At 41.9% G+C, this 26,395-nt stretch overlaps 1 protein-coding gene across 1 annotated transcript in view; it reads left to right on the forward strand.

Moving 5' to 3' along the window:
* Nucleotides 1–26,395, forward strand: part of niban2b (niban apoptosis regulator 2b) — a 51,419-nt gene that overhangs the window by 22,378 nt on the left and 2,646 nt on the right. The window contains exons 2-13 of the mRNA XM_020641115.3: nt 6,139–6,269; nt 7,406–7,534; nt 7,636–7,741; nt 9,515–9,682; nt 16,677–16,792; nt 18,315–18,419; nt 18,667–18,829; nt 19,262–19,449; nt 19,801–19,956; nt 24,158–24,271; nt 24,763–24,870; nt 25,524–25,635. Coding sequence (XP_020496771.1) covers nt 6,139–6,269; nt 7,406–7,534; nt 7,636–7,741; nt 9,515–9,682; nt 16,677–16,792; nt 18,315–18,419; nt 18,667–18,829; nt 19,262–19,449; nt 19,801–19,956; nt 24,158–24,271; nt 24,763–24,870; nt 25,524–25,635 — 1,596 coding nt within the window. The remainder of the gene's footprint in view (nt 1–6,138; nt 6,270–7,405; nt 7,535–7,635; nt 7,742–9,514; nt 9,683–16,676; nt 16,793–18,314; nt 18,420–18,666; nt 18,830–19,261; nt 19,450–19,800; nt 19,957–24,157; nt 24,272–24,762; nt 24,871–25,523; nt 25,636–26,395) is intronic.

Consider the following 26,395-nt stretch of genomic DNA (forward strand, 5'->3'; position numbering starts at 1 on the left):
GGTCCCTTACGGCGAGAGCGGCTTCGTTGGTTCTCCGTCGAGTGGAAAAATGTCTTTTGATGTCCTTTCGTTGCAGGACGGAATAAGACCGTTATCTTTCTGATAATCTGTTATAGTCTGACGCTCTCCGAGAAACTGAGATGCGTTCACTGGACAATCCGAGCTCGGAATTTAGAACACTGCCGGCCGCGGATTACCTGCGCGCCAAAACTTAAAACAAAGGAAGATTGTTGCAGGAAACAGGAGATCTTCTTGGGTCTCCGAGCACCGAAGGTCAGCGCGTGAAAGAGAGCGAGCAATGGAAGTCTTGGAGTTTTGTAGCCTGGCCTGCTCCATGGGGGTCTACCTCAGGTCCCCTCCAATGAGGAGAGAGAGGTTCCGGTCCCCCCTTTACTTCACACGTAGGTGTGAAGTACCGCAGGGGATTCTGGGATTAAGAGTCCTTTTAGGCCTCTTTGTGATCTCAGTGAATAACTCAAATGAGGCTTTTACAGAGGTGCAGGCCCAAGTCCATTGTATGACTGTTCTAAGCCTGCGTGGCCCAACATCCCCCCTTTGTCCTGAAGAATGGGATTGCGGGTCGCGGTCTTTAGGGCAAATAGGGCCAACAGTCCATGTGTGAGGAGACAAATTTTCAAATAGTTAGTGAGCAAAAAGTCCATACATTTTGAGAGGCATTCGGTCTGGGCAGACGCTGAGGCAAAGTCTGGGCAGACTGTCTAACTATGTCTAAAGCTAGGCATAAAACATAACCAGGCATTAGCAAAGCTTTGCTACTCAAGGTGCATTCTTTAACAAAACAAATGAAACAAACAGACAAAAGGAGGGGAGAAAGAGAAGAGTATAAGGTGTAGATTTGTGGGCTAACTCCTAGCCTGGGCAGGAGTAAGCCTGTGGGAAGGTGTTTGTGGCATGTAGGTGTGTAAATGTACATGTACATTATGTGTCTCCCTACCAATGTCAAAACACAAAACAGGGACTAGGAAACATTCATGTCGGTAGAGTAACATTGTTGTGTTTCTAGAATGGAGGCTACACCCCACTCCTATGTGGAGTCAGAATCGGGTTCTCTGTAAGCGAGGGAGTCCTTAGGGAGCTCGTAGGAACTCCGATTATACCTACCCTTCTGTCTCAGACTACGGCCATCCCGAGAGTTCCGTTCGGATCTGGTAGCGATCAGTTCTCCAGGCTGGAACCTACTCTGTGGTTGAGTCCCACCCCCCTGGCTCTGTTCTCTATTCTGCCGGTGATATGGTCTCTTATTCCTAGCACGAGGCAACTTGTTGCCCTCACGTGACACGTGGCGTAAGCGTGTCTGCCAAACCGCCTGTGCGAATCTCTTGATCTCTTTCATACTAAGCTGATGTGTACGACTATGCAGGGTGACATCTGAACGCACGCAGCCATGCAGATTGTGCATGAAGATGGACTTGAAAGTTGGGTTCTCTTCCAAACCTGGAGCCTTACGTCCCTGGAAATATGCAGATCTAAGTCGCCAGTAATAATCTTTGGGGGCCTCATGCTTCTGATGCAAGACACTGAAAGCACTAAGAAGGGCAGATGCAGGGTCAATGTAGGTGGAGTATTCCTGGCGCAAAGCATTGCAGAGCGCAGAGTACTGGTATCTGATCTCAGGCTGAAGGGTAGTCGTGAAGTTACGGACACTCTTGGAAGTTGTCTTCCAGATCAGCCTGAGTTTTTCTCTTGTGGATGCATCAGGTACCTCACTGAGACACAGGTTAATCTCTCTGAGGTAATCATCGATGCAGAGGTCTGAGTTATCTGGATCAAACCGCTCTACATCCTGTGCCATAGATTCAATGAGCCTTATGCGCATTCTTTGATCTCTGGGTAGAAGGGAGCCATCCCAGTCATCTGAGGTTTGGATATTCCTTAGCCGTGAATCCTGCAATGGGAACCTACAGGTAGCAGGAGGGGGCCTGGTGTTATCTCTTCCTCTGGGGGCTGAGAAGTCACCCCCCTTCCTATGTGGTGATTCAAACCTGTGAAGGTGTGAAAGGGTGTCACAGTTGTCAGAGAACTGGGGCGTTTCCCCAAGGAGCGGGGCTCCACAGTCAAAATCAGGGAAAACTAGACTTATTTCCTCAGTCCTTGGGTTATCCTGGCTGCTCGGTTCTTTACTGAGCTTTTTCAGCAGGGTTGTTTGATCTCTTAAGGGGCTTGGTCCAGGATCAGAGTCATATCCTGACGATATGTCTTGCTCCATGCTTACCTGTGCTCCCTGAATTAATTCAAGCATGTCCAACACTTTCTGCTTGGCAGTTTGTAAGTGCTGATTAACAGATTTGTTTCCTTTCTGCAAGGATCGGACCTTTGGTGGGAGTGTCCCCATGAAATCACGGACACTCCTAGCCGTAGTCTTCCAGATCCGTTTCAGTTTTTCATGTGAGGACGCATGAGGCAGGTCAAGGAGACAATGGTCAACTTCTCTAAAGTAATCGTTAATACTTGAATCTGGGCTATCTGGGTCAAAACGCTTCAGATCTTTGGCCTGAGGTTCTATCTGCCTGGTTCGCAGGCCCTGACCCGAAGGCTGGCGAGGGTCGTCCGATTCGTCTGATGAATCGTAAGCCCTGTGGTTGTCACGGTAGTAGGGTTGTAACCGTGGCGGGGTTTGTGTTCGGCTCAGACGTGGCCGTCTATCGTGGGACAGGTAGCGTTTGGTGCCCAATTGGGCCTGTGTCTCCTCCCTGTCTCTAGGGGGAGTAAAGCCTCTCATCCTGCGGGGTGAGGGTTCTCTTCGCTCAAAGCGTATGGCGGAACGCGGGGGCCCTTCCTCTTTACTCATCCTACTCTTTACCGGGTGGTCTGAGGACGTGGGCGCTTTTGTGCCTGGGTCGACCCGGCGGTGCCTTCCCCTCTCCTCCAGATCCTGCAACATGTCTGTCTCCCTCCTCCAGGGGCTTGTTTCAGTCTCCCATCCTTCGTCTGAGGTTTCCTCATCTGATCTGGGGGCTGAAGTCCTTCTCTGCCTGTCCTGAACTCTGGGTACCATATCACTTCGTTTCCTCTGTTCGGCCAGTTTGCTGCTTTCGTGCAGTGTTTTATTCTCCTCCTGCAGGGCCTTGCAATTTTCCTGCAAGGTCTTTAGTTTATCCTGCATTCTTTCGAAGTCGTCCCGCAGGATCTGTCCTTCTTCTAGTACCCGGGCTAGCTGTTCCCGGTGTATCTCATTCTGCACATTTGATTTGCGCTGATAAAGGAGGAGAATTTCGCCTAGAACATCTGAAGCTGTACGTGTTGGCTTCCCAGTTGGTTGATTTGCATATTCAACCAAGCCCTTTAGTCTCTTTTCACATGTGCTGAGGGTGTAGGAGTTCAGGCTGTCGAGCTGCTCTGTAGGGAGGTGGATAAGATTAGCAACTACGTCTTGAAGGGGTGGATCGTCTGATCCATAGTGAGCTTTGGCCCATAGTTGATGTATGTCTTCTGCATACATTCTGTCTTTATTAGGGGTGAGCCTGGCTCTGTGGTTGACAAGATCAACTAGCTCTTCTAACTTCTTATCACTAATGCTAATTGACTAGCTATATAGGTTGGCACTCTCCTCTGAGGAGAGGTTCGTCAGACCGGCAGCAGTTTCTTGCAGTGCTGCGTCGTCTGATCCAAAAGGAGTCTCAGCCCCCGACTCACCTAGGGTCTTGGTACACAAGAGCAAATCTTATCTAAGTTTCCCAACTGATCACTGCAGTCTATCCTGGAAGATAGGAGAGGGGATTCACACCTCAAGTCCTCAAAATAAGGGAGGAACTCACACCTCTCAGACAGCTGGCTATGCAACAATGATGAGGTTACACTCTCATCTGGCCAAATGGCTCTCAAACAACAAGGAGCATCACAATCCTTTAGTAGAATACTTCAGGATCAAAATCTAGATTAATGCAACAAATCAAGTTCCTTGATAAAGTCACACTAGCTGCATCATTATGTCCAATTGTTGTATGGACCCAAAGGGGACAACAGTTATGGCTTTAACCATTAACTAACAACATACAACACAACTAAGCCACAGCTTGATGTCTGCTTTGCTTAAACCACAAAATTTAAAGAAAATATAATTTTCTTCCGAAGGATCCTTTTTAGGATTTTAAGTTTGGATTACTGTGCATTTACAGTGCAATAAAGCTGGTTTATTGAAGGCCTCACACGGGCTGCACCATTTGTTGGGGTTGTATCAAGTCAACTTTGGTTATATTCTTTAATAATTATACTTAATTATTAATAATATAAATAAAATATCATTAAACTATGTTTAATCTCGTTTTGGGGCACCAACCTGTAATCAGGTAAATATAACCAAAATATCACTCAAATCAGTCTCAAATTAGTTATTTAATTACTAATATTATTAATAATGAATAACTATATTTCATAAATTGAAGGCGTGAAATCCGTACACAAAGCCTTCGCACCCAGCTTATATCACAATGTAAATACACCAGTAACCACAAACAACTGCTCTCTTAAATTATAACAGAATTTATTTAAACAAAGCAACATCAATCCAAAATCAATGAACTTAATTAAACAAATAACTATTATAAACTAATCTAAGCAACAAACATTATCAAGCAAAGGCTTGTGGAAGGGGTGTGAATGTAGGTGTGTGTGTGTGTGTGTGTGTGTGTGTGTGTGAGAGAGAGAGAGAGAGAGAGAGAGGGAAGAAGAAAGGGGGGGAGATGGCTTCGTACCCTCGTGGTCGTTCACGATGGCGCAAACCTAACAAAGACCTGGGTGCGTGCGCGTGTGGATGAAAGGGAGAGAGAAGGGGGGGGAAGATTACTTCGTCCCACGTGGTCGCCCTTCCGATGGCACACACCTAACAAAGGCCTAAATGTGGCCTTAAGGTCTAAAAGAGACTGAGTTCGGCCCTACACAGTCTGTGTCTCTGAGGCGTCTGGATAGCCGCGAGTGTATAGATCTCTGTGCGTAATGGCGCGGTGGTGGAATTGGTCTCCAGATGTACGTTTACACAGGAATATGTGTGTATGTGTGTGCGTAGAAGGGGAAATAAAAGAGAATAAAAGAGAAATGCGTGCCTGAAGAGGCCGGATCACAGTCCGACTCCCGCGCCACAACTCGGAGTAATTCCCTTCATTCACAGAAACAAACCAATAGCCGAATTCAGGTTAATACGGCTTACACTGGCCTTTCTGATCAGAAGAGTAATACCCGGTTATAACGCTGTTACGATAAACACATATAGGACGCAGCGGTCCGAAACAACAAGAGTTTTAAACAGTTAAAACTCAGGACGCAGGTCCAACAAAGATAAAAATTACAGTTTCTGCTTTGATCAACAATTGTTAAAAACACTCTCTAAAGCTAATTCTGCCCAGACCTAATTAAGCCTCACTTGTGAATCGCTTTGTCCGCGATTGGTGAAAGGAAAAGAGTCCGGCGATGGAGCAGATCTTCTGTCCGTCCTGGTGCAGAGGCGTCTGATGGCGGCGAGGGTCCCTTACGGCGAGAGCGGCTTCGTTGGTTCTCCGTCGAGTGGAAAAATGTCTTTTGATGTCCTTTCGTTGCAGGACGGAATAAGACCGTTATCTTTCTGATAATCTGTTATAGTCTGACGCTCTCCGAGAAACTGAGATGCGTTCACTGGACAATCCGAGCTCGGAATTTAGAACACTGCCGGCCGCGGATTACCTGCGCGCCAAAACTTAAAACAAAGGAAGATTGTTGCAGGAAACAGGAGATCTTCTTGGGTCTCCGAGCACCGAAGGTCAGCGCGTGAAAGAGAGCGAGCAATGGAAGTCTTGGAGTTTTGTAGCCTGGCCTGCTCCATGGGGGTCTACCTCAGGTCCCCTCCAATGAGGAGAGAGAGGTTCCGGTCCCCCCTTTACTTCACACGTAGGTGTGAAGTACCGCAGGGGATTCTGGGATTAAGAGTCCTTTTAGGCCTCTTTGTGATCTCAGTGAATAACTCAAATGAGGCTTTTACAGAGGTGCAGGCCCAAGTCCATTGTATGACTGTTCTAAGCCTGCGTGGCCCAACACAACATAACCTCTGTAAATATGACAAACGCATACATTTTAGACCATATAAACAGAACTGAATAATGCAACTACTGTCCTAACTGTGTGTTTTGTGTGTGTGTGTGTGTGTTTCAGCTCGTACTGGGGAGGTGATGGGGGAGTTTGGGCGTCTCTATGAGCAGCAGTATGCAGTGGCTCTCTTTAACAAAGTTCGCTTTGACATAGAAGGAGGAGGCGGCCCGCAACCCCAGCTGCTGCACCGCAAGGTAACCCCCCCACACACACACACACACACACACCTTTCGGCACAACTGTGTACACTGACTTCCAACTCTGTATTTACTCGGCAGCAAAAATGTCCAAACAAGCTGCCAATATGTATCCTAACTTTTCAAAAATCACAACTCTATGAAGAACAGATGTGCTCAGAGAGGAAAGGGAGATGAAATGTTTTCTAGGTTTTCTGCACACAGAGGGACTCAAATAACACATTTTCAGGACAAAGAGGTAGAAGCTGTGCAAATAATCTCAATGTCATAGTTGTTGTTTCATGTGCTTTTGCCATGAACACATCTCAGAGTCTGGATTTATTGCAGTCAGTAAGAAGAAGTTGGTGCCAGTTTAATGATAAATGGCTTTATTTTGGGTTCAGGAGAAACATGTTGACACGTGTGTGTTCTGTCAAACAAGAAGAATAGCAGGTAGATAGAGATATAGCAAATATGCACTCTTTTGTTTATTTATTGCACCACATTATCATAAAATTCAACAATGTTATCATCACGCCTCACACATTTTTCTCCGATCGTGCAGCACTACAACGTGTTAACTGTTGCCTAGCACAGCAAAGCAGTTTCTCTCCCAGTGAGGGGATGAGTGAAATACAAACAGGCCTGTGTCACACGAAGATGCATGATGTAATGCACCTCCTCCGGGTGATCTGGACCAGTTCAAAGAAGTCCCCTCTCAACGCTGATAAATGTATCAAGACTCAGAATGTATCTCCTGATTAAAGACAACAATTCTCACAAATGTCTAATATGAAAAAAGAGGAAGTGATGTCATCTTCTTTCCAAAAGGTGAAAGGTCAATCTCAGTGTGATTTTATGATGTTCAGTGAGAACACTTTTCCAGTCTCTATCACACACCATAACTGAGAGCGAAACACACCACAGGCTCAGTAAACCAAAATATGATTCACTATGATTTTTCTTATTTGGGCAGAAACGGGATTCTTAATGAAGCTAGAGATTTATTATTATTTACAGCAAACATTTTCCTTTTAGTAAGAAAGCCTCGTCTTGCCTCAGCTTGGTTAAAAGCTGTTGTGTGAAATCCAGTGTTTCTAAGGATAAAGACACAGACTATGAACAACCTGTCTTTTCTCTTTTGTGACCCACAGGTTCCTCTGGAGAACAAGTCCATCTTCTCCGGCTCGCTCTTTCAGTACCTCGAGGAGAACAAGAAATGGAGGAACCGCTTCCTCTTCGTTCCAGACTCCTACAACATCAACTACTACGACAACAAAGCCGTGAGTAAAAAATAAAATAAAAACAAAACTGTCTCTTTCCCATGATGTTGGTTTGAATCTTTGTCTAACATATGAACCACGCTCCCTGTCTGAACCACCAGTCCCACGACAGACACCTCAACCCCAAAGGAACCATCAACTGTGCCGGATACAAAATGCTGACGTCTATGGATCAGTACCTCGACCTGATTAGTAACAGCCTGCCAGGTGAGGGGGAGGGTGAGGGGGAGGGTGAGGGGGGAGGGGCATTATTATGTTTATCAGGTTGCAACGGTTTCTGATCACATCATCAAATAACCATGAGGCGCTGAAATATATTCGGTATCCAGGAATTGCAATCCAAATTTTACACTAAGTTTCTGGAAATGTTCTCAGACTTTGAGCCTTTCTGATGACTTCCTAAACAGTTTGTTTGTGTATGTACATGCAGGGGTAAAAAAAAAATATATATATATTATATATATGAAGAAGTAATACATTTGGAGTCAAAAGTGAAACATGTAAAGAGTGAAAGACTGTCAGTATCTGTAGGGCAGAGAGGCCCTCAGTGAGACTGCTACTCGCATAAATGTCACATTTAATTCATTCAACATGAGAGCAGACTGGATGTGTGTGAACCTGCCAGAGTCTGCAGCTGCTGCTCGCTCTAACACGCTGTGAGAAAATAGTTTATCTATCTGAACGTAGTGATCTTTGGTTATGATCAGATGTGTAATAAAAAATAAATAGATGAATGACGAACGCGATAAAAGATGTAAAAAGCAAACCCACACAACAATAACAGCTACTGTATTTAACACAAAGCACACAGTACATATTTGAACAGGAATAGGAGGCAGTCAACATTTGTTTCATCTTACTATTTATCTACTTTTCAACAGCTGTAAAACAAATGAATCAAAAACTTAAACCAGGTTTCCCAGTCTCTCCTCCTGACTGCATTATGAAGGATAGAAAAGTTTCTCTGTTACCAGTAATCAGTTTGGTCATAATCTGTGTTCTTCTGTTGATAAAGTTACATTTGGTATTATTTTTAACTCGTAGCGGTAAGGTAGGTGCTGGTGGGTTATAAAAGAATAAGAGGGAAATTTACTTGCATAGTACAGGAAGTCTTCTCGCGTGGCTACAAAAAAAAAAAGCCTCCTGACAAACAGCTACAACACCCCCGCCGTCGGTCGGAACAGCCACGCCCCGCCTACAGCTCCAGCTCTTGTCTGTTGTTAGGCCCACCGAGTCTGAGAGAGCATTTCCAACATTGTGACTGCCATCGATCAACTTCAAAAGTCTGCTTCAGAAACCAATGGATGACATCACTGAGGCTTCGTCCATTTATTTTTACAGTCTATGATAACGTACCAAATGGCATGACCTTTCATGAACACTGAGCATGCTCAAATAACAGTTGACCTCTGAACAACAAGGTGCAGCAGGGCCTGGAATGACTTCCTGTTTGCTTAACCTGGACTAGTCGTGGTTTATTATGTGTTTTTATCCTAAAAAGTGCACTTGATCAGGGTGTGACAAAGTTGGGTGGAGCGAGCCATGACAAAAATAACCAAATGAGGAAGTGAAAAAACACTTTGTCTGTGCTTTCACATTGAATCAGGGTCAGCTGAATTTCATAAGTCTCAGTCATAGGTTTCGAAAACACCAAACTATTTTAGATTCTGTCTCAGCAGCAAAATAGCAGCAAACACATTGAAGGTAGATCCCTCTCTTGTTGCTTTGTTCTCTTTGACACCATCTGTCATAGTGAAAAAGACCCTCACCAGTCTCCAGAAAAACTCGATATTTCTCCTGAATTATTTCCCCGATAAGAGCAGAATGAACATGACATACTGTATTTGGTTTGTCCAAATGATTACATCATTGATGCTTCTTCAAATGACATTTATTTATTAATTTAAAGGAAACTGTAATATCTGTGAGTTTTATTACACATGCAGACCTCCATATGTTTGTTTTCTTCATTTTTTCCAGGTGTTAAAGCCAAAGTGGGAAGTTCACCTTTCCTTAAGTGTGCGACACAGTTCCCTCTGATCCTGTGGCACCCGTATGGCCGTCACTATTACTTCTGTGTAACGACGGAGAAAGAGCAGCAGAAGTGGCACGCTGTCCTGCAGGACTGTGTCCGACACAGCAACGATGGTGAGTCCTGCACACAGATAACATCTGGAAATGATTCATTTATGTTATGCACGGCATTTTGTTAAAAACAGAGTCTTGTCTCTTTCCTTAAGAACAAAAGTAATGCCGCTCAGTCACCACCACATACTGTATGTGGTGGTGACTGGGTCTGCAGAGACCCTGTCCTGGTTCATGGTTCACCCTGTTCATGGTTTGGTTTGTTTTGGTTGACTTGGGCATTTCTGGGAGGGGAGCTGGTGTATTTCCCCAAGCCAAATACAGCGCACAGGTGAGTTTAGGAGTGAGTACAATTCAGCCATTGGACGCATTTTGAAACTGCTGAATATGATGGCCCTGGACTTAGTGGCAAAGGAGAGAAAGCATTATCATAGTGAGTAGGGATGGGAATCTTTGGGTGTCTCACGATTTGATTCGATTGATACTTGGGGTCACGATTCATTTCAGAATCTATTTTCGATTCAAAACGATTCTTGATTCCTTGATCCATGGATTCAAAGTCTATTTTTGATTTAGTACGTACTTCAGGATCTACTCCAGTCATTTGAGTAGACTGACTGGCTGAATTTCTTGTTACTCCATTTGGCATTCTACTGAGTTAAAGAGCTAGCATTAGCACTTAGCATGGAGTGACTGATTAGCCCCTCAAAAAAAAGAAAAGAAAATAGCTTTTTGGAAGCTATGAATCAATTTTAAATCTCAGAAAGAGAAGAATCTCAATTTTTACATAAATCAAATTTTTTTCCAACCTCTAATAGTCAGGCAAAACCACGTGGATAAAACTCGTTCCAAATCATTGTGAAGCTTCGATTGGCTTTCACCCGCTGACACAGAGTTGGCCACAGGCAGGTGCCAAACACCGGTGGTTAACTTTTGCTAGCGTGCAGTAGATTGCATTGTAGGTACAAGCAGTAAACGTACACACTATGCTCTGCAGTGAATGTGCAGTTCCAGGGGCGATGAGCCCAGGAGGAGGGGCCCCGCTTGAATGTTATTTTTACAAGCTGCATCGAAAAGTCTTCTGAACTCTACCTTTAATAAAAGATATACTTTATAATTGATCAAATAAAGGCCTACCAGGAGGACACATTGTGCATGCACATGGTGAAAGAGTATCCCATGATGCTCTGGGACAGGTTTCTGGGATAAATCCTTTGATTTAGTCCGTGCCTTTCCGCAGCTTCAAGATGATGGGAGGGGCTCAACGTTTTCCCACATGTGGTCTCTAGAAGAGACTGACAGTTAAGATCTGCAGTTTAAACATATTGCGTAATGTGCCCTCTGTTTGTTTTTTTTTACCACAGAGACATTTTGTGGAAAAATCGAGATGCAGTGACAGCAGGAATGCTCTGATCTTGGATCAGTGCCTTTAGGGTTTTGTATTGAGGGGACAGAAAGATAAAATGTGATCTGTTTGGAATTTTTGAAATGAAGGAGGATTGACTTACTGTGACTTTTCAGCAGAGTTTATCTCTGTTTGTAAAAAAAATAACTAATGATGCAACAGTCTCTGTTATTTAGCGAGTCTCATCTTGTCTAACATGTTCTGCCCAAAGATTGTCTCATTCATGCAGAGCTCATGCAGAGCCGTCCCTCCAGCGTGAAGCCATGACGGAAACATTTAGGATTTCTTTGCACTCAGTATTTGTTTGAATTGACCAAACATGGTTAGACAGCAGAAAGACCCTCTGCAGTCATCCTCCTAAAGAGTGGGGGTCAATTTAGTTTTTTAAACTCTGCTTGCTTTAGACTGAGTGAATTCTAAAATCTTTGCAGTGTTTGTTACAAACAAGAACATAATCATCGTCAGGGATTCGTTGTATTTCTGCAGGAGGCTGATACTGCTGAGTAACGATTATAAAAAACTAATTGTTGATGATATTGATGGACACAATAATTTAGTCCACAGGTGGCTTAGGGAGATTTTTCTTTAACTTTGGTGTATTCTTATGATTTCTCATCTCTGTGTGTCTGCGCCTCAGTCTGAGCTGGATGTGAATCCTGCTCCTCACTGAAAGTGGAAATAAGAGTAAATACCTGATGGTGTCATACCATGACATATGTACCTGGTTGCCATGGCGCTCAGCTTTGATATGCGTGGTTTAAGAGTTAAGAGGAACCTATCAGGTATAAATGGAGCTCTGTTCTACCTTCACCTGTGCTGTTTACTCTAACAGAGGCTTCATTTACCGACAGGTGCCACAGTTTACCCAGCAGACCTGCACTTATAATCTCAGACACGCACTGTGTGACTGTTGGGGAATGAACAAATAGGTGTTTGTGGCAGTGGGCAGTGTGTGTTAAAATATTAGTACAGAGTGAAGATTAGCACAGCTCTGCAAACAGTGTGATGATTTGCGGAACAAACAGACAAAACCAGAAGAACTAATACAGCCACATTCTGACATCCTGCTTCCAACAATTTAAAATCTCAATGAGGATTTTTTACAGATTCAACTCTCAAAGTTATTTTTAACAAAATAAAAGCGTTATCTTTTTGATTTATAAGCTGAAAAAAAACATTTGAATTTATCTTCTCTGATATGAGAATCTGAATTAGCTTCATGGCCAGGTATGTGAAAACATCACAAACAGGGAATTTGCTTCAACCATAAAAAATATTAAATAAATATGCTTGACACAAGGACAACAAGCCTGACCGAGTTAACTTAAACATGAACATTAAACATAAATAAGGACAATAAAATTAAACACAGTTCAAATACTAAGTATATAACTTGTGTATTGCACATACCGCTTCAGTATTTTACTAAGTGTCAACTCTCAGCCCTAGTCAGGCCTTAACATTTACAGTGTTATCAATATAGTAAATTAAATTCACATTTATTGCTCACATAAACAGTTACATAGTACAAAGTGTTTTGAAATGTTTTTGATACTTGTCCAGCCAAGAGACATTATTTAAAATGTATTTCATGTATATAGAGGTTAAAAAAAGCTTCCAAGAGTACAATAAAAGTTAAAAAAATATATTAGAATGTACAAAAATACATAAAAAAGGAGTAAACATTTAAATGTTATATTTGTGTATTTGTCAGATGAATGGTAACAACTACCTACATGTGTTATCCAACAAACAGCACAGCTACAGCTCTAGACTATATAAAGTAGTGACCACACAAACCAAGACAAAGAGGTATCCGAGACCAGAGTGCTGAAGACTGAGACGAGACCAAGACATTTAGGGATCAAGACCAAGAACACACAAACACCTATACAAACCAGTTTGTAAAAGTACAGTTCTATAAGATACAAAGGAGTACAGCCCTGCTTTGCTTCTTGTCAGAACATTAACTTTGAAGTCAAAGGTTTTATATTTGTAAGAGTAAAGTTATTATTAAATGAGACTTATTCAGACAGAGAGTGTTTTCTTCTACTGTCATTTATCACAAACTGTCAAATCGAGGTTGCAGGATTTCTAGTAAACTCACTAACTTGGATTCTTTTCAGCAGGGAGCTCAGTGCTGCCCCCAGTGGCTAGGAGCTGTATTTTAGCTGAATTTACTAATTTAAAGAGTTGACTTATATCTATTGACTGCTGGAGATAATGTCTCCTGCAGGATTACATCTCATAGGTATATTTCATATATAAACTTAATTGTGTTTCAGAGATGCATTGCTTCAAACAGGCCTCTGTGAGGTTTCTGTGTGGTTTCCCCTCTGCTCACTCAGCTGCTCTGGAGTTCAGTAACTATGTAAACCAGCTTAATGGACCTAAAACTATACACACACAAAGATGTTTTCATTATCATCAATCAGTGCAAAGCTTACACTAAATGTTCCACAGCGATCACAGTGAGTCAGAGCTGCTCTTCATGCCACACTGTACTCTGGCAAGGTGAGTTTATTTATGTAGCAGATCTCAGCAACAAGGTGATCCAAACGGCTTTACACGAGATCTCAAAGCAAACGGTGGAGGGAACAAGTTATTAAAACATCTAATAAAACCCCTGAAATAATTTTTTTTTTTTTAAACAAAGACAAAGAAAGAACATATGGCGTCATTCAGCATGACTCTGGCATGGTTAGATTCTTTGGTAATGAAAGGAGCTGAGGGGCCGGAGGCAGCAATGTGTTTTACAGTGAGGACTAACAACGGTACATTGTTTAGAGTGCAGTGTGTAAAAGTCTGCTCTATATAACTCTCTTTAAATTCAGTCTCCTGCTGTCTGTGTACAGGTTTTTTAAGGTTTCTTATAAATAATTACACTACATAAAAAACTTCAGATAGGACACTAGGAAAGCACATTTTTTTGTGCAGCCCTTTCTCACCTCAGGAGCAGAATTAATGTGTGTGTGTAGAGCAAAGACGTGAGGAACCTTAAAAGAGGAAGCAGCAGTAATAGCTAACATGCCTGAGCCGTTACACGAGCCAGCTGCATGACGCATGTGCAGCTGAATGACTCCACATGTTGTGTGTGTGTGGCACACAGAGCAGCGCTCACAGACCGCTCTGTCCAACACGTGTGGGTGCACCCATCTCACCTCAGGTCAACCAGTCATTGTGCTGCACAGTCAGGCTTCAGTCACAGTTACATGATGTGCTGCTGCTGCAGGGCCCGTTTCACCTGTGAGGGCCAAAAGGAACCTGGAAAGGTGTTGATACACCTTCCCTGTTGTTGTTTGTATAACATAGAGCTTGAACTTAAAATTCAAAACATAAATTTAGTAAAATTTTCTTTCATCTTTTTGGTCAATCCAGACTTGGAGACATTTTCAAACTCTAGAGAAGATGTGCTGCTTTTCATGTTAAACCTTTAAAAATGTAAAATACCAAGATCTTTATTCAGGCTGTAGGTTTGTTACAACTATTAAACATCATTTTCTGCATTTCCTGATATTTAAAGTCAGAATAAAGGCGTTAGAACTCCCCTCCAGCACAGGCCCTTAAACTTTATTGTTGATGTAGTTATTTAGTGGTACATGTCTTTAACGCTTTGAACACTGCAGTAGAAACGATACACTAGTGCCAAAACTTATTTCCCTCCCAACCTCCTACTTGAATGTGATAAAAGTTGAGCCCCCCCTCCCCCACTACCCACATGAAAAGTGATGCTACACCGCTGTCAACAACAAATGAACATTAATAAATCGCTTCCAGTGATCACATCCCAAAAGAATCTCGGCCTTCACACACTTGTTCTTACCAGAAGACTTCTGTAAAAACTATCCATTAGAAATAAAATGTTCCTCTAGGACCATTATGCTACAGAAGAGGAAGTATTTAAGAATTAAGAGGAGGGAGAGTAGCAGAGAGCTCTCCCATGATTCCCCGCTAGCCTCAGCGGCATCTTCTGTTGTTGTAGTATTGACTGAGAGCCCGCTGGCGGCAGAATGTACGTGTTGTATCTTTAAGTGGCAGTTCAAATTGACAGAGGTAGTGTGAGAAATAAACAGACCAGCATCGACTACCTGTATTTATGAAGTGAAGTCCAGAATGACTGTACACAGTAAAGTGCAAATACTACCATAAATAGACAGAGAGTCCAGGGTTCTCGACAGTTAATCAAACCAACACAGTCATCTCGGAGCTTCACTCATGCCTTTGTTGTGTTCTTTCAGATATGTTTGTACATACATCCCGGCTGTGGCCACAGTCACACTGTCAGTCTGTGGTGAACTCAGATGATGGAGAATGATTACTTAAATTTGAGTCTCATGATATTGAAGCCACGTAGGGGGGAGGTGTGTGTGTGTGTGTGTGGGGGGGGGGGGGCAGGCAGGATGACATGAGGATTTTTATAAGGAAGGGGAAGCAGTTACTGTGACATTACATCCTGATTAAAAAAAAAAATATTCAGCATTTATGGTTTTAAATAGATCTGTATCAGACAAGTTTAGTAGCTCAACAAGGCTTAATATAAATTAAAGATGAACATAAAACAGACATACTGAATGGGAATGTCTCTATTGAAGTCAGCATTTTAAACTTTTTCTGTCCAAGATTTGTTGAAATTCAATCTTTACTCCTCCTTGTAGTATACACTTCACAATAACAACAGATGCTCTATCACACAAGTCACCTTTGTTCTGAGTTGTGTTTAAAACTAGTTTGAGGTCAGCTTGTGTGAATTTTGAAACAATCCTCTGGTCAATCCAGCAGATGTGAGCAACAAGCAGTTTGTGCTTTTTATGTTAGAAGACGAGGCTGGAAATCCCAATTTTAGGTTTGTTTGAAATCCCCTAATCAAAATAAAGACCCCCCCCACACACACACACACACACACACACACACACACACACACACACACACACACACACACACACACACACACACACACACACACACACACACACACACACACACACACACACTCTTCCTGCCTCTGGTCCCATCAATACCCTACCTCCCCTATATGAACACACACTCATACACACACACTTCCTGGCTTTGTGAGCGTGGGTCTTTCTCACACTCTGTCCAGTATGTCAGAATTTTCTTTATCACACAGCACAGTGTGGACAGTCTGGTTTAAAACAGACTTTTATTTTCTTTGGAGGTCAGACACGCAGAGGAATTTAGAAAAGTTCCTTTTTTAGAAGTCCTCTCTTTCTCACACTCCGTCTGACTCCTGAGAGCAGCCCAGCTGAAACAGCACAAATACAACTTATTATTTGACTAAAGGTGATATATTTAGATATTTATTAATATACTGTGCAGCCAGGTACCTACGTATGAAATGCAAGATGTAAAGAGCAGGAAACGTGGATTTCTTTTGTTGTTGTTTGCTTATTGTTGTTTTGTTTGTGTAGTAACAGACAAAAGTAGAGGTTGACCGATTATTGGCCTGGCCGATTATCGAGGGCTTATATTCAGCATATGGCTGATTATCTGTATCAAAATTGTATTTTACCGGTTACTTTATTTTAATAATTTATTTAGAAAAATGGAGGCATCATGCTTTAATATTTCCCAAACTTCCATAATGATTATGGGTAAAAACGCTAACAGCTAATTAACTTCCCATGTTTCCAGGTTTGTCTGAAGAGGATAAAGTCCAAACACCTGCCTTCACTGACGCAGTACGACTCCACCGCCAGGCTCAAGGGCACTACGGCACCTGGGAGATGATGTGTGGTGTTCCATCACAGGTAAGAACTGTCCTCCGCTCTTATTAATCTGATTGTTTTTTTTTCCTGTTTTAAAAACGGTGTTGTCATATATGCATCAGGGAAGTAGAAATCTGACAGCCTCTCACACGTGTGTATTCATTGTTTCAGCACATCACACATTCACCAGATTCCTGTCTGCACCTGTTTTTATTCTTTAACTTAAGACTGTTTACTCTCTGCTCACTGTTCTCACTTTAGACCTGTTCATGCTATCTGTGCCCTGAAGGCTAAATGAAATGTCTGAATGAAGTGTCGTGCAGGAGTCTATAACTCATGAGACATGAAACAGGTTTTTCTGGTTTCTGTAAACATGCAAATAAATCAGACCACCCCGGTATCATTACAGAAAATGAGAAAGTTTTCAATTTCAACAGCTGATGCTTTTTAAAGAGTTTTTTTTATCTCATAAATATTTATTTATCTTAGAACATTTTTAGAATTGACCTTAGGACCTCTGGCTCCTTTCTTGCATGTCATTCCCAACTCTCTCATCCTGATGTGCTACTAAATCCACTGTCCAAATAAAGGCAAAAAGCCCCAAAATAAAAAAAAAAATAAAAGACTGAAAGGGCAAATTTCTTATTTTACACACAATATTATATTAAGAGATCTATTGAAGTATGAATACATATTTTAAGTTTTATGGAGCCTTTTAATTGCTCCTCAGGGTTAGTGCAAAACTCAGTAATGGGGCTTTCACACTTGCAGAAAACTCCTGAAAAACGTCTGATGTTTCCAGGAGGAGCTGTATGTGTGAACGCAAACAGACACATTTTTCCCTCAGACTTCACCCGGAGTTTCTCCCGCCAGTGGGCTGATGTGAGAACGCAGCAGGATATTATCCGGAGATTCCCCTTATAGCATTGTATAGCGGACTCTGTTACTCCGTCCCCTACTTCCCCTTCTTTTTTTTAATGTCACGTCTAACCTCAGGCGACCCCCGCCATCCCTCCCGTGTGACAGAGATGGTCTCCCGCTGTGAGGAGCATATTTAAACAATGTGTGGAGGATATCTAGAGCAGTCCTCCTGAAATGATCTAGATATTTTCAGTAGTGTGTATGTGAAAACGGCTCCAGTCAGTAAATCTCCTTGACTCAAGTGATGTCACATGAGTCAGCATATTTTCAGTTTGACCTCTACAACTTTGAAAATGAACCAACGACTTCAAGTCTGCTGGAGGCTAAAAGTGTCAGGCTACGTTAGCCATATCTCCAAACAAACTGTTGGTCAGTGAGATGCATAATGGGTAATGGAGAGGAGTAATTAAGAGCAGTAATTATCTCTTCAATCTACTAAAATTGTCATTTTTGTTTCATTTCTTAATTCCTTAATTTCTTTGATAAATCAAGTTTGATTTGATGTATAACAATAGATCACTGCACATCACTTGACATTAAACTGACTGAGAAAGAAGCCAGAAATGAAACGACTGACTGGGAAACTAAAGACTAGTCATGGTGACTTATCCATTTATGATTTCTTATCGTCTTTTCTGTGTAGATTCTGTCCAACCTGGTGATGGAGGGTCTCCTCCCTGAGCTGAGGGAGCTCATCTCCCCCCGCCTCAAAGGGAAACTACACGAGAGGCAGAGGAACTGGATGCTGGTAAGAAATAGCTCCGCAGTTTAGCCATAAAGAAAACCTTTTAAACTCACTTAAATTCTACAGAATATGTTTTTTAAAGACAAAATTGCTAAACGTTTGATCCTCTCCTTCATACCTGTGTTGTGATGAAGATACGGGAGGAGTTATTTTCATTTTAAATCATTAGTTTCAGGGATTTGTTTACTGAAGCTGTGAAACTGAAACGAGTGAGGATGTGTTGAACGTGTTTTCATTGTTCTGTGTGCAGATCAGCGATGCCGTGTACAGTCTGGTGCAGACTCAGTGTCAGGCTCAGTTTGAGGCCGTGCTGCAGAAGTGCGAGGCGGCTCGCTCTTCTCTGGAAGCTTCCATACGAACAGACATGGACCAGATCATCACGTCTAAGGAGCATGTCACCAACAAGATCAAAGGTCAGCCACAGAGCAGATGTTTATATCTGCTGAAATATTGAAGGGCACAAAATAACCCCTTTTATGTGATTTATATTCTGTAATGGTTTTAATATTCAAATGATTCTTTACTGTTAAATGAATTGTGTGGAGTCTGGAGGGACTAATTTAACGTCAGGCTTCCAGAAAACGCTTCTGCTGCCACTTGATCTTTTGTTCAACATTTGATTTTTGTTTACTGAACTGAAAGACTATTCTTATATAATATAACACTGAAACAAATTCATTGATTTAATTTGACAAATACTAACATTAATGAATTCTTAAATCACTACATTTAAAAAAAAACTGTGCAGTTCAATTTTGAAAATAAGTAATGTAAGAAGAGATTTGACTGAAACTAAAACCGTCCATGTTGACCTCTCAGTAATGTGTACCTCCCTCCCCCTCCAGGTGTGGTTCTCCCCAAGGCGGAGAAGCTGCTGAAGGTGAGCATCCAGCCGTACATCAGCTCCATCCTGGACGCGCTGATGGAGCCGACCAGCCGAGGCTTCTCCGAGGTCCGAGACGTGTTCTTCAGAGAGCTGGTGGACATGAGCAAGAACTCGCTCAACCAGGGCACCAAGGAGACCGTGGCACAGGTGAGGAAGAGGAGGAGGTGGAGGAGGTGGAGGAGGAGGAGATGAGGGTGAGACGTAAGTTTAAAGTGTGTTTGAGGGCAGGGTTGTTGATACGCAGCTGATCCTTGAGAAGTGCAAGCATGAGGCGTATCAGCAAAACTTTCAAGATATGAAGTCTAATGTTGGGTTGTGATTTTGCTCCTCCTCCTCTTCCTCCTCCTACTTCTCCTCCTTCTCCTAATTCCCCCCTTCTCCTCCTCCTGCTCTTTCTCTTCTTCACTCTTTTCCTCCTCCCTTTCTACTCCTTTACCCCCTCCCCCTCCAACTCTTGCTCTTCCTCCTTCTCCTTGTCACCTCCCTCCTCCTCCTCAGCACATGGAGAAGATCTCCATGCTGGCCTTCCACCCAGTGAAGATGCAGAGCTGCTATGAGAAGGTGGAGTGTCTGAGTCTGGAGGGTCTGCAGCAGAGATTTGACGTCTCCAGCCCGTCGGTGTTCGTCCAGAGGGCCCAGATCCTCATGAGAGAGGTGACGCTCTAACACAACTTTATACAACATTTTGATTGAATCATTTAATTAGATCAGGGACTGTTTTGGTCTTGTTCTCAAGCTTAGTACGTGATTATGATTGAAATTAAAAGAACTTAAGGCCAGAACAGTAAAATATTTAATATTAAAGAATGTAAAAAAAAAAAAAAAATCCCTTAAAGAAGACATATTAAACCCCTTTTCCAAATTTTCAAACATTCCTCTGTGGTCTAAATGAAACATATGTGCTGTGTTTTGGTCAAAATATAACATGAATCAAGCAGCAGAGGAGGTTTGTGACCCTGTATAAACCAGCTCTCTCAGAACGCTCTGTTATGGTGTGTGTGTCTCTTTACATGCAATCAGCCCCCCCTTTGAGTTTTCCCGGTAGACATCACTCCTCTGTAGCAAGACTAAAAATGGCAGGGAGTTACCAGGGGAGGGGAGGGGAGGGGAGGGGAGGGGATGGGATTTTTTTTTTTTTTACCAGAATCCCACTGAGATGTCACAAGGAGAGCAAATTTGAAACAGAGCATTTTTCTGTGTTTTAAGACTCATGCAGACCACAAACAAAGGACTGGATGGGTTTATTTCACATTTTGTAGGTCTGTAGACACTCAGGTTAAGGCCCTGACACACCAAGCAGACTGGAAAGAACCAGTTGCAACGAAGGCCGCCTGTGGTGTCGGCGCATGACGCCTTTCGTCTTGGCCAAAAAGTCGCACTTGAACTCACCGCAAAGACTAAAGCCAACGGCCAACCACCACGTACGTTCTGCACATTAGTGAGAGGCAATAACTCTCTGTGCCAGCAGGGGGCAGTAGTCTGTAATCGTCATTCCAAACAGGGGAAACCGGAGGAAGAACGCGGATAAATAAACCGTTGTTGTGATACGATAAGACAATTTTATCATCGCTGTCGCTCAACACTTGTAATATAGGTACTTCTAATGGAGAATAATGTCTGATAAAAAGTTGAAAATGGTACTGGCAGCCCTTGGTCTTTTATTAATGGAACAAGTATAGAGGAGGCGCTTCCGTATTTCTTCTCGTGCACTGGCTCTCCTGTTTCGCTTAGTTGAACAGCCAATCAGAGACATTCCTACCCCCAACCGCGCCTGCAATGGCTCATGGCGATTCAACATGTGGAAATTAAACAGTAAAACACTGGCGAGCGGGCAGCTTCCTGCTTTTGTTTTTCAGTTTACTGCTTTCCATCAGAATAAAATGCTGTGTCTCTTGCGCTTTCACAATGGCACCGCAATCTACTTGTGGCTTAAGGGCAACTCAATTTTGTCCATCAAATCTCTACACTTTTGTGTTTTTTACTTGTATTATTGTACACAGCCGTCCCCCTGCGGTCTTTGTCATTCTCAACATTGTTCCTCTAATAATAAAAAGGATTTAGTTTCAAGCTATAAAAAGATAAAAAGACACTGTTCTTCAGCGCACTCAGGACTCAATGAGCCTCAAACAAGAGACTCATTTAGAGTGATGGAGGAGTTGTGTCAGGGGCTGAATTGGAATAAGATGTTAAAGTTGATATTGCAAAGTCAAATATGCAGGAAAAGCAGAGTTTGTTAAAGTCTGTCTGTGTGTGTGGACAGATACATGAGAGCTGGAGACTTTTATGTTGCTGTTGTTAAGATGAATCAGCCCTTTAGAACGTTATTTAAAAACCTGAGGGAGAACTACATCAGTAGTTTGTTGCTATAGCAGCCAGGGAAGTAGAAAAATAAAAAAACCTGCCATCTTAGAACTATTTCTATACTTTTAAAAAGAGTTAAAAACTGAAAGATTCAAGTCAAATATAATCAAATGTTTTTCTTCTTAGCCACCAAATCTCACATTTCTTCTCATTAAAAGCCCACAGTCTTTAAATCATCGTCTCCAGTGTATCCAGACACAAGAATCCACTCTCTCTGACATGTCAGGCATGCCCCGCTCCCCGTGGAGAAATCACTTATCATGACCTCCTGTTTGGGGCCCGGGGCCAGGAAGAGGGGGGTCTGCACTTTAACTCCAGGTCATTCAGAGTTCAATTTCTGTTTAGAAACCACAAACTCAAACTGTGAAGCTGAAGCTGTTTCTCAAGTCCTACACTGTTGGAGAGGAAAAAAAACTCAAGTCTTTAACTCCAAAGAGACCAATCTCTCCAGGGTCATTGTTTGCATTTAGGTAAAAATAAAAATAAAAAAAAAAGCATTATTTGCAACATAACTCTGAAAACATCAGTCTTTTATAAACATCAGCGGCTTTCAGGATGTTAATACATTAATATTAAATAAAATCCAAGAAAATAAATAACAGTAATTGAAAATAGCAGTATTGTGTTTCTATTGAAAATGAATCTAGGGTTGTTTTGGAACAAAATGTTTGTCTTTTATTTAGAAAAATCATATTTTAAAACTTAATTTTTTTAATTATTATTTATGCCACAGTTTTAGATACTTCGACAGAGTATTAAAGAACTTTAAAGAAAACCCTAATCTAAAATTCCCATATAGTAGTTGTGCATTTACAAGAATAAAGTCATAAATCGTCAGTCATTTATTTACTCTATTAAATTTGTAGATTGCTTTAAGGGGAATAGGATTATTCTTTATTGATCACCAGAGGGGAAATTCAGGTGTGGCCCGTTGTTTAAATGAGGCTATGGTTAAAATCATGTTTCTAAAGGTTGTATCAGAAGAGCAGACGTCCACCATGATGAAAGGAGAAAACTTAAAGACAAGACCATTTCCTCCAAGTCAGTGTGGTTCTTACTCCCCCGGTTTGTTGCAGTATCTATTCAGGGTCCTGATACTCCTGACACTGTGATGCTGATGCCTAAAGAGGGAGTAAATCCTTATTTATGAAACCTTTACTAAACTATAAGTTCACAGAATGCTACACGCTCTTCGTTTTCCTACAGGCTGCTGCTCTTCTGATATAACTATAGACTATAATAACCACTTCATTCTCTTACTTGAATGACTTTACTCTTGTAAATGTAAAACTATCTTCTCTTACCGCTTTAATGTCAAACATTTCCAAGTTTATTCTCGTAGATTTATGACTTTAATATTGAAATCTCAGATTTGTTTCCCCTTAATGTGGCCCTAATACTGTACTCCTTGGTAAAATACTCTATGGATGATATGGATTATTGACTTACAATATCTTTCCGTCTAGGTTGTGCAGATCCCAGGCTTGATTCAGTAAGACTGTTGGAGTCTTTATTTCTAATATGACTACAATAAAAGAGCCACATCTACAGATTTTCTGATATTCCCTCTTTTATTTAGTCATCAAATTCCAGTGAGCTGTCGGCTTTCAGTTCTGTTTATTTAGTTTGAACTGACATATTCTGTGTTTCCTTTTCCTTGGGATCAGGATGTTACACACACACAGATCTCAAAGTCAGCAGAACAAATTAAATTAAGGAAATGAAAATGAGGTCAATATTTGAGTTTTGTCGCTGCAGGGAGTTATTAGCTAATTTAACATGAAGCATTTAATGGTGGGACAGAAGTGCAGTGAGGTTATACGTTGTCCTTGTTTGAACTAAAACATGTTCCCAGAGATCTGCTCTCACTGTTTGGTGTAATGCACATCTGTTCATCCTGCATGTCGGCGTCACAGCTGATGAATTATGAAAAAAAAACATGATGCCATTTATCTCCAGGTTGTGTTACTTTCAAGAAAAACATTTTAACTGTAACTTCCTTAACTCCGGTTCTAAAAGCTGTGTGTAAAGTAGCATTGCATGAGGATGATGAGCGCCCTCTGGTGGTAATTTGGTAACTTGAATAGGAGAACAGTAAGTGATGAGGAGTTTAAATACAGGGCCTTGATTTGAAACAGATCATTAAACGGTGAGAGCAGGACAGGGTTCCTGTTAAGGTGCAGGTTACTGTATTTGTACTCAAAGGTAGATTTGTTTTGCGGTCAGAAAGATTGTGATGCCCATACAACACCTGTGGGAGCTGTGCAATATTATTTATTTTTCAAACTTCAATTGTATGAAAATGTCTTTCAACTATCCAACGAGTGTTTAAAAACTTGAAGTAGAAATAAAAAAGTGCTGCTTCAACAGTGTAAAACTTGCACATGCTATTGATACATCTGTTTAACTACTAATAAGTTAAAACTTCTATAAAAAAACATGTACATATATATGTTTGAAACTCAGTCTTTGTTGTGTGTTATTGTGTTCACAGCAAATGGACGATGCTGTGTACACATTTGAGCAGATCCTCCATCAGAGTCTGGAGGCTCAGGGTTCAGAAGAGCTGTGCAAGACCATCCAACGCTGCCAGGACAGGGTCATCAAGGTAACACACATGTACACGTACACACACACACACACACACACACACACACACACACACACACACACACACACACACACACACACACCAAGAAGCAACCTGTGTTGTGTTAAAAAATAAAGCCGATGCAGTAGTGCAAAATCCTGCCGTTCTTCAAGGGTCCGCTTGATGCTGGTTGCTAAAGCACTGAAAGTCATACACACCGCCACCGCGTACAAAAGCCCGTTTACAGCAGAATTGAACATGTTCACAGCCTGGTTCATAAAAAGAAATACGTCTGATTAGCTTAAGTCTCGATTGGCACACACTGAGTTTTCTGATAACTCATCCATTTAAGTGTTATTCCTATAAAGGCGTGTAGCTGACCTGAATGACAGGTGGGTGGGTTTGCCAGAAAGCTTAAAACCCACCTCCGCTCCAGCTCTTAGACTGTCCTGACTGAAGGTTAGGGTTCACAGAGGTAATAATTATTTTCTTCTTCTGTTTTGTCTCAGAAATTTGACTATGATAGCAGCACGGTGAGGAAGCGTTTCTTCCGCGAGGCTCTCCTTCAGATCTTCATCCCCTACATGCTGAAGCAGCTCAGCCCCACCTGTTCCCCGGTGAGTCTCACACCTTCTTGTCACCCAACACCTCAAAAATTAAAGGAAATATTTTCATTCACCTATATGTTTTATTAAAGGTCACATATTAAGCAACACACATGTTACCAGTTTTTTCCTTACACTAATATGTGTCTCTAGTGTGTCTACAAAACCCGCCTATTATGAAAAAATTCCATCCTCTCTGTCTTTTGGCTGCTCAACTTTTCAGAAAATGTATGCTCAAACAGGCGTTTTCATCTTCCCTTTGTGACATCACAAAGGGCAGTAACCCCTCCCCCAGGTGGGTGACACTCCCACAGCTAGGTGTTTGTTCTGCCCTCTGAGTCTGCCTTCTCACCATGAACAATAGGACATGGAGCGAGAAAGCCCAAGCAACCCAAGCCCTTCCAGAGAGGGGGCGTGGTCAGACACAGCTCATTTACATTTAAAGCTACAGACACAGAAACAGCCTGTTCTGAGCAGGGCTGAAGTAGAGGGATTTATAGAAACTTCATAAAAATGTTTTGGGGAGCTCTGAGACATAAACTTGTTGAAAAGGAGGATACTATGTGACCTTTAACAAAAATCATATAGAAATGTACAAAAGGTTTTTGCAGTAATGATTCCCCCTGGTATGTTGTTTGTTTGACTGTTACTGTTTTGAATACTAGGAGCTGCCGCGCTTCCAGGAGCTGATCTTTGAGGACTTTTCTCGCTTCATCCTGGTGGAGAACATCTTTGAGGAGGTGGTGCTGCAGTCAGTCATGAAGGACATCATGATGGGTCAGTCTCCACTTCATAGATTCACTGAGTTCTTTATACAGAAGATCCGGTCCCTGATTTACTGGGGAATTCTGCTGTATGCCGATCTCTTTATCTTTACTTTATTATTTGCATCATTGTGTCTTATTTTCAAATAGATATCAGACCAACTTTACCACACTAATAACAAACCATTTCTTCACCAAACAAAATCACATCGTTGGCATGAACACATGATAAAACACAAAGATGGAAGAGGGGGGAAAAATAGCAGCAGGAAATACCTGCAAGTTATTGAACGCTTGATCTTTTTTTTGTTTTCTTCCTTATTTTCCCATCTTAGAATTTTTAGTGCTGCAAAAAACAAAAACTCATCAAACTCAGACATAAAATGAGAACCATTGAGCTATAAATGCTTCTGCAGTAAACACGTTTTCTCAATATCGCTCATAAATATCCTCGTTTCCACTATAAATAATTCAAATTATGACATTTTATGGTCTCATTATGCTAAATACACTTCTCTATGTTTTCTAACACTAATATGTGTCTCTAGCTTGTCTTCAAACCCCCCAGTTATGAGAAAAGTCCATCCTATCCCTCTTTTGCCTGCTCCACTTTTCAGGAAATGTGTGCTCAAACAGGCTGTTTGGAGATTTTCTCCTTATGACATCACAAAGGGCAGTAACCCCTCCCCCTGGTGGGTGACACTCCCACAGCTAGGTGTTTGTTCTGCCCTCTGAGTCTGAGTCAGCGTAAACAATAGGACATGGAGCGAGAA

This window comes from Labrus bergylta, chromosome 2 (genome assembly GCF_963930695.1).
Source record: "Labrus bergylta chromosome 2, fLabBer1.1, whole genome shotgun sequence".
NCBI lineage: Eukaryota > Metazoa > Chordata > Actinopteri > Labriformes > Labridae > Labrus > Labrus bergylta.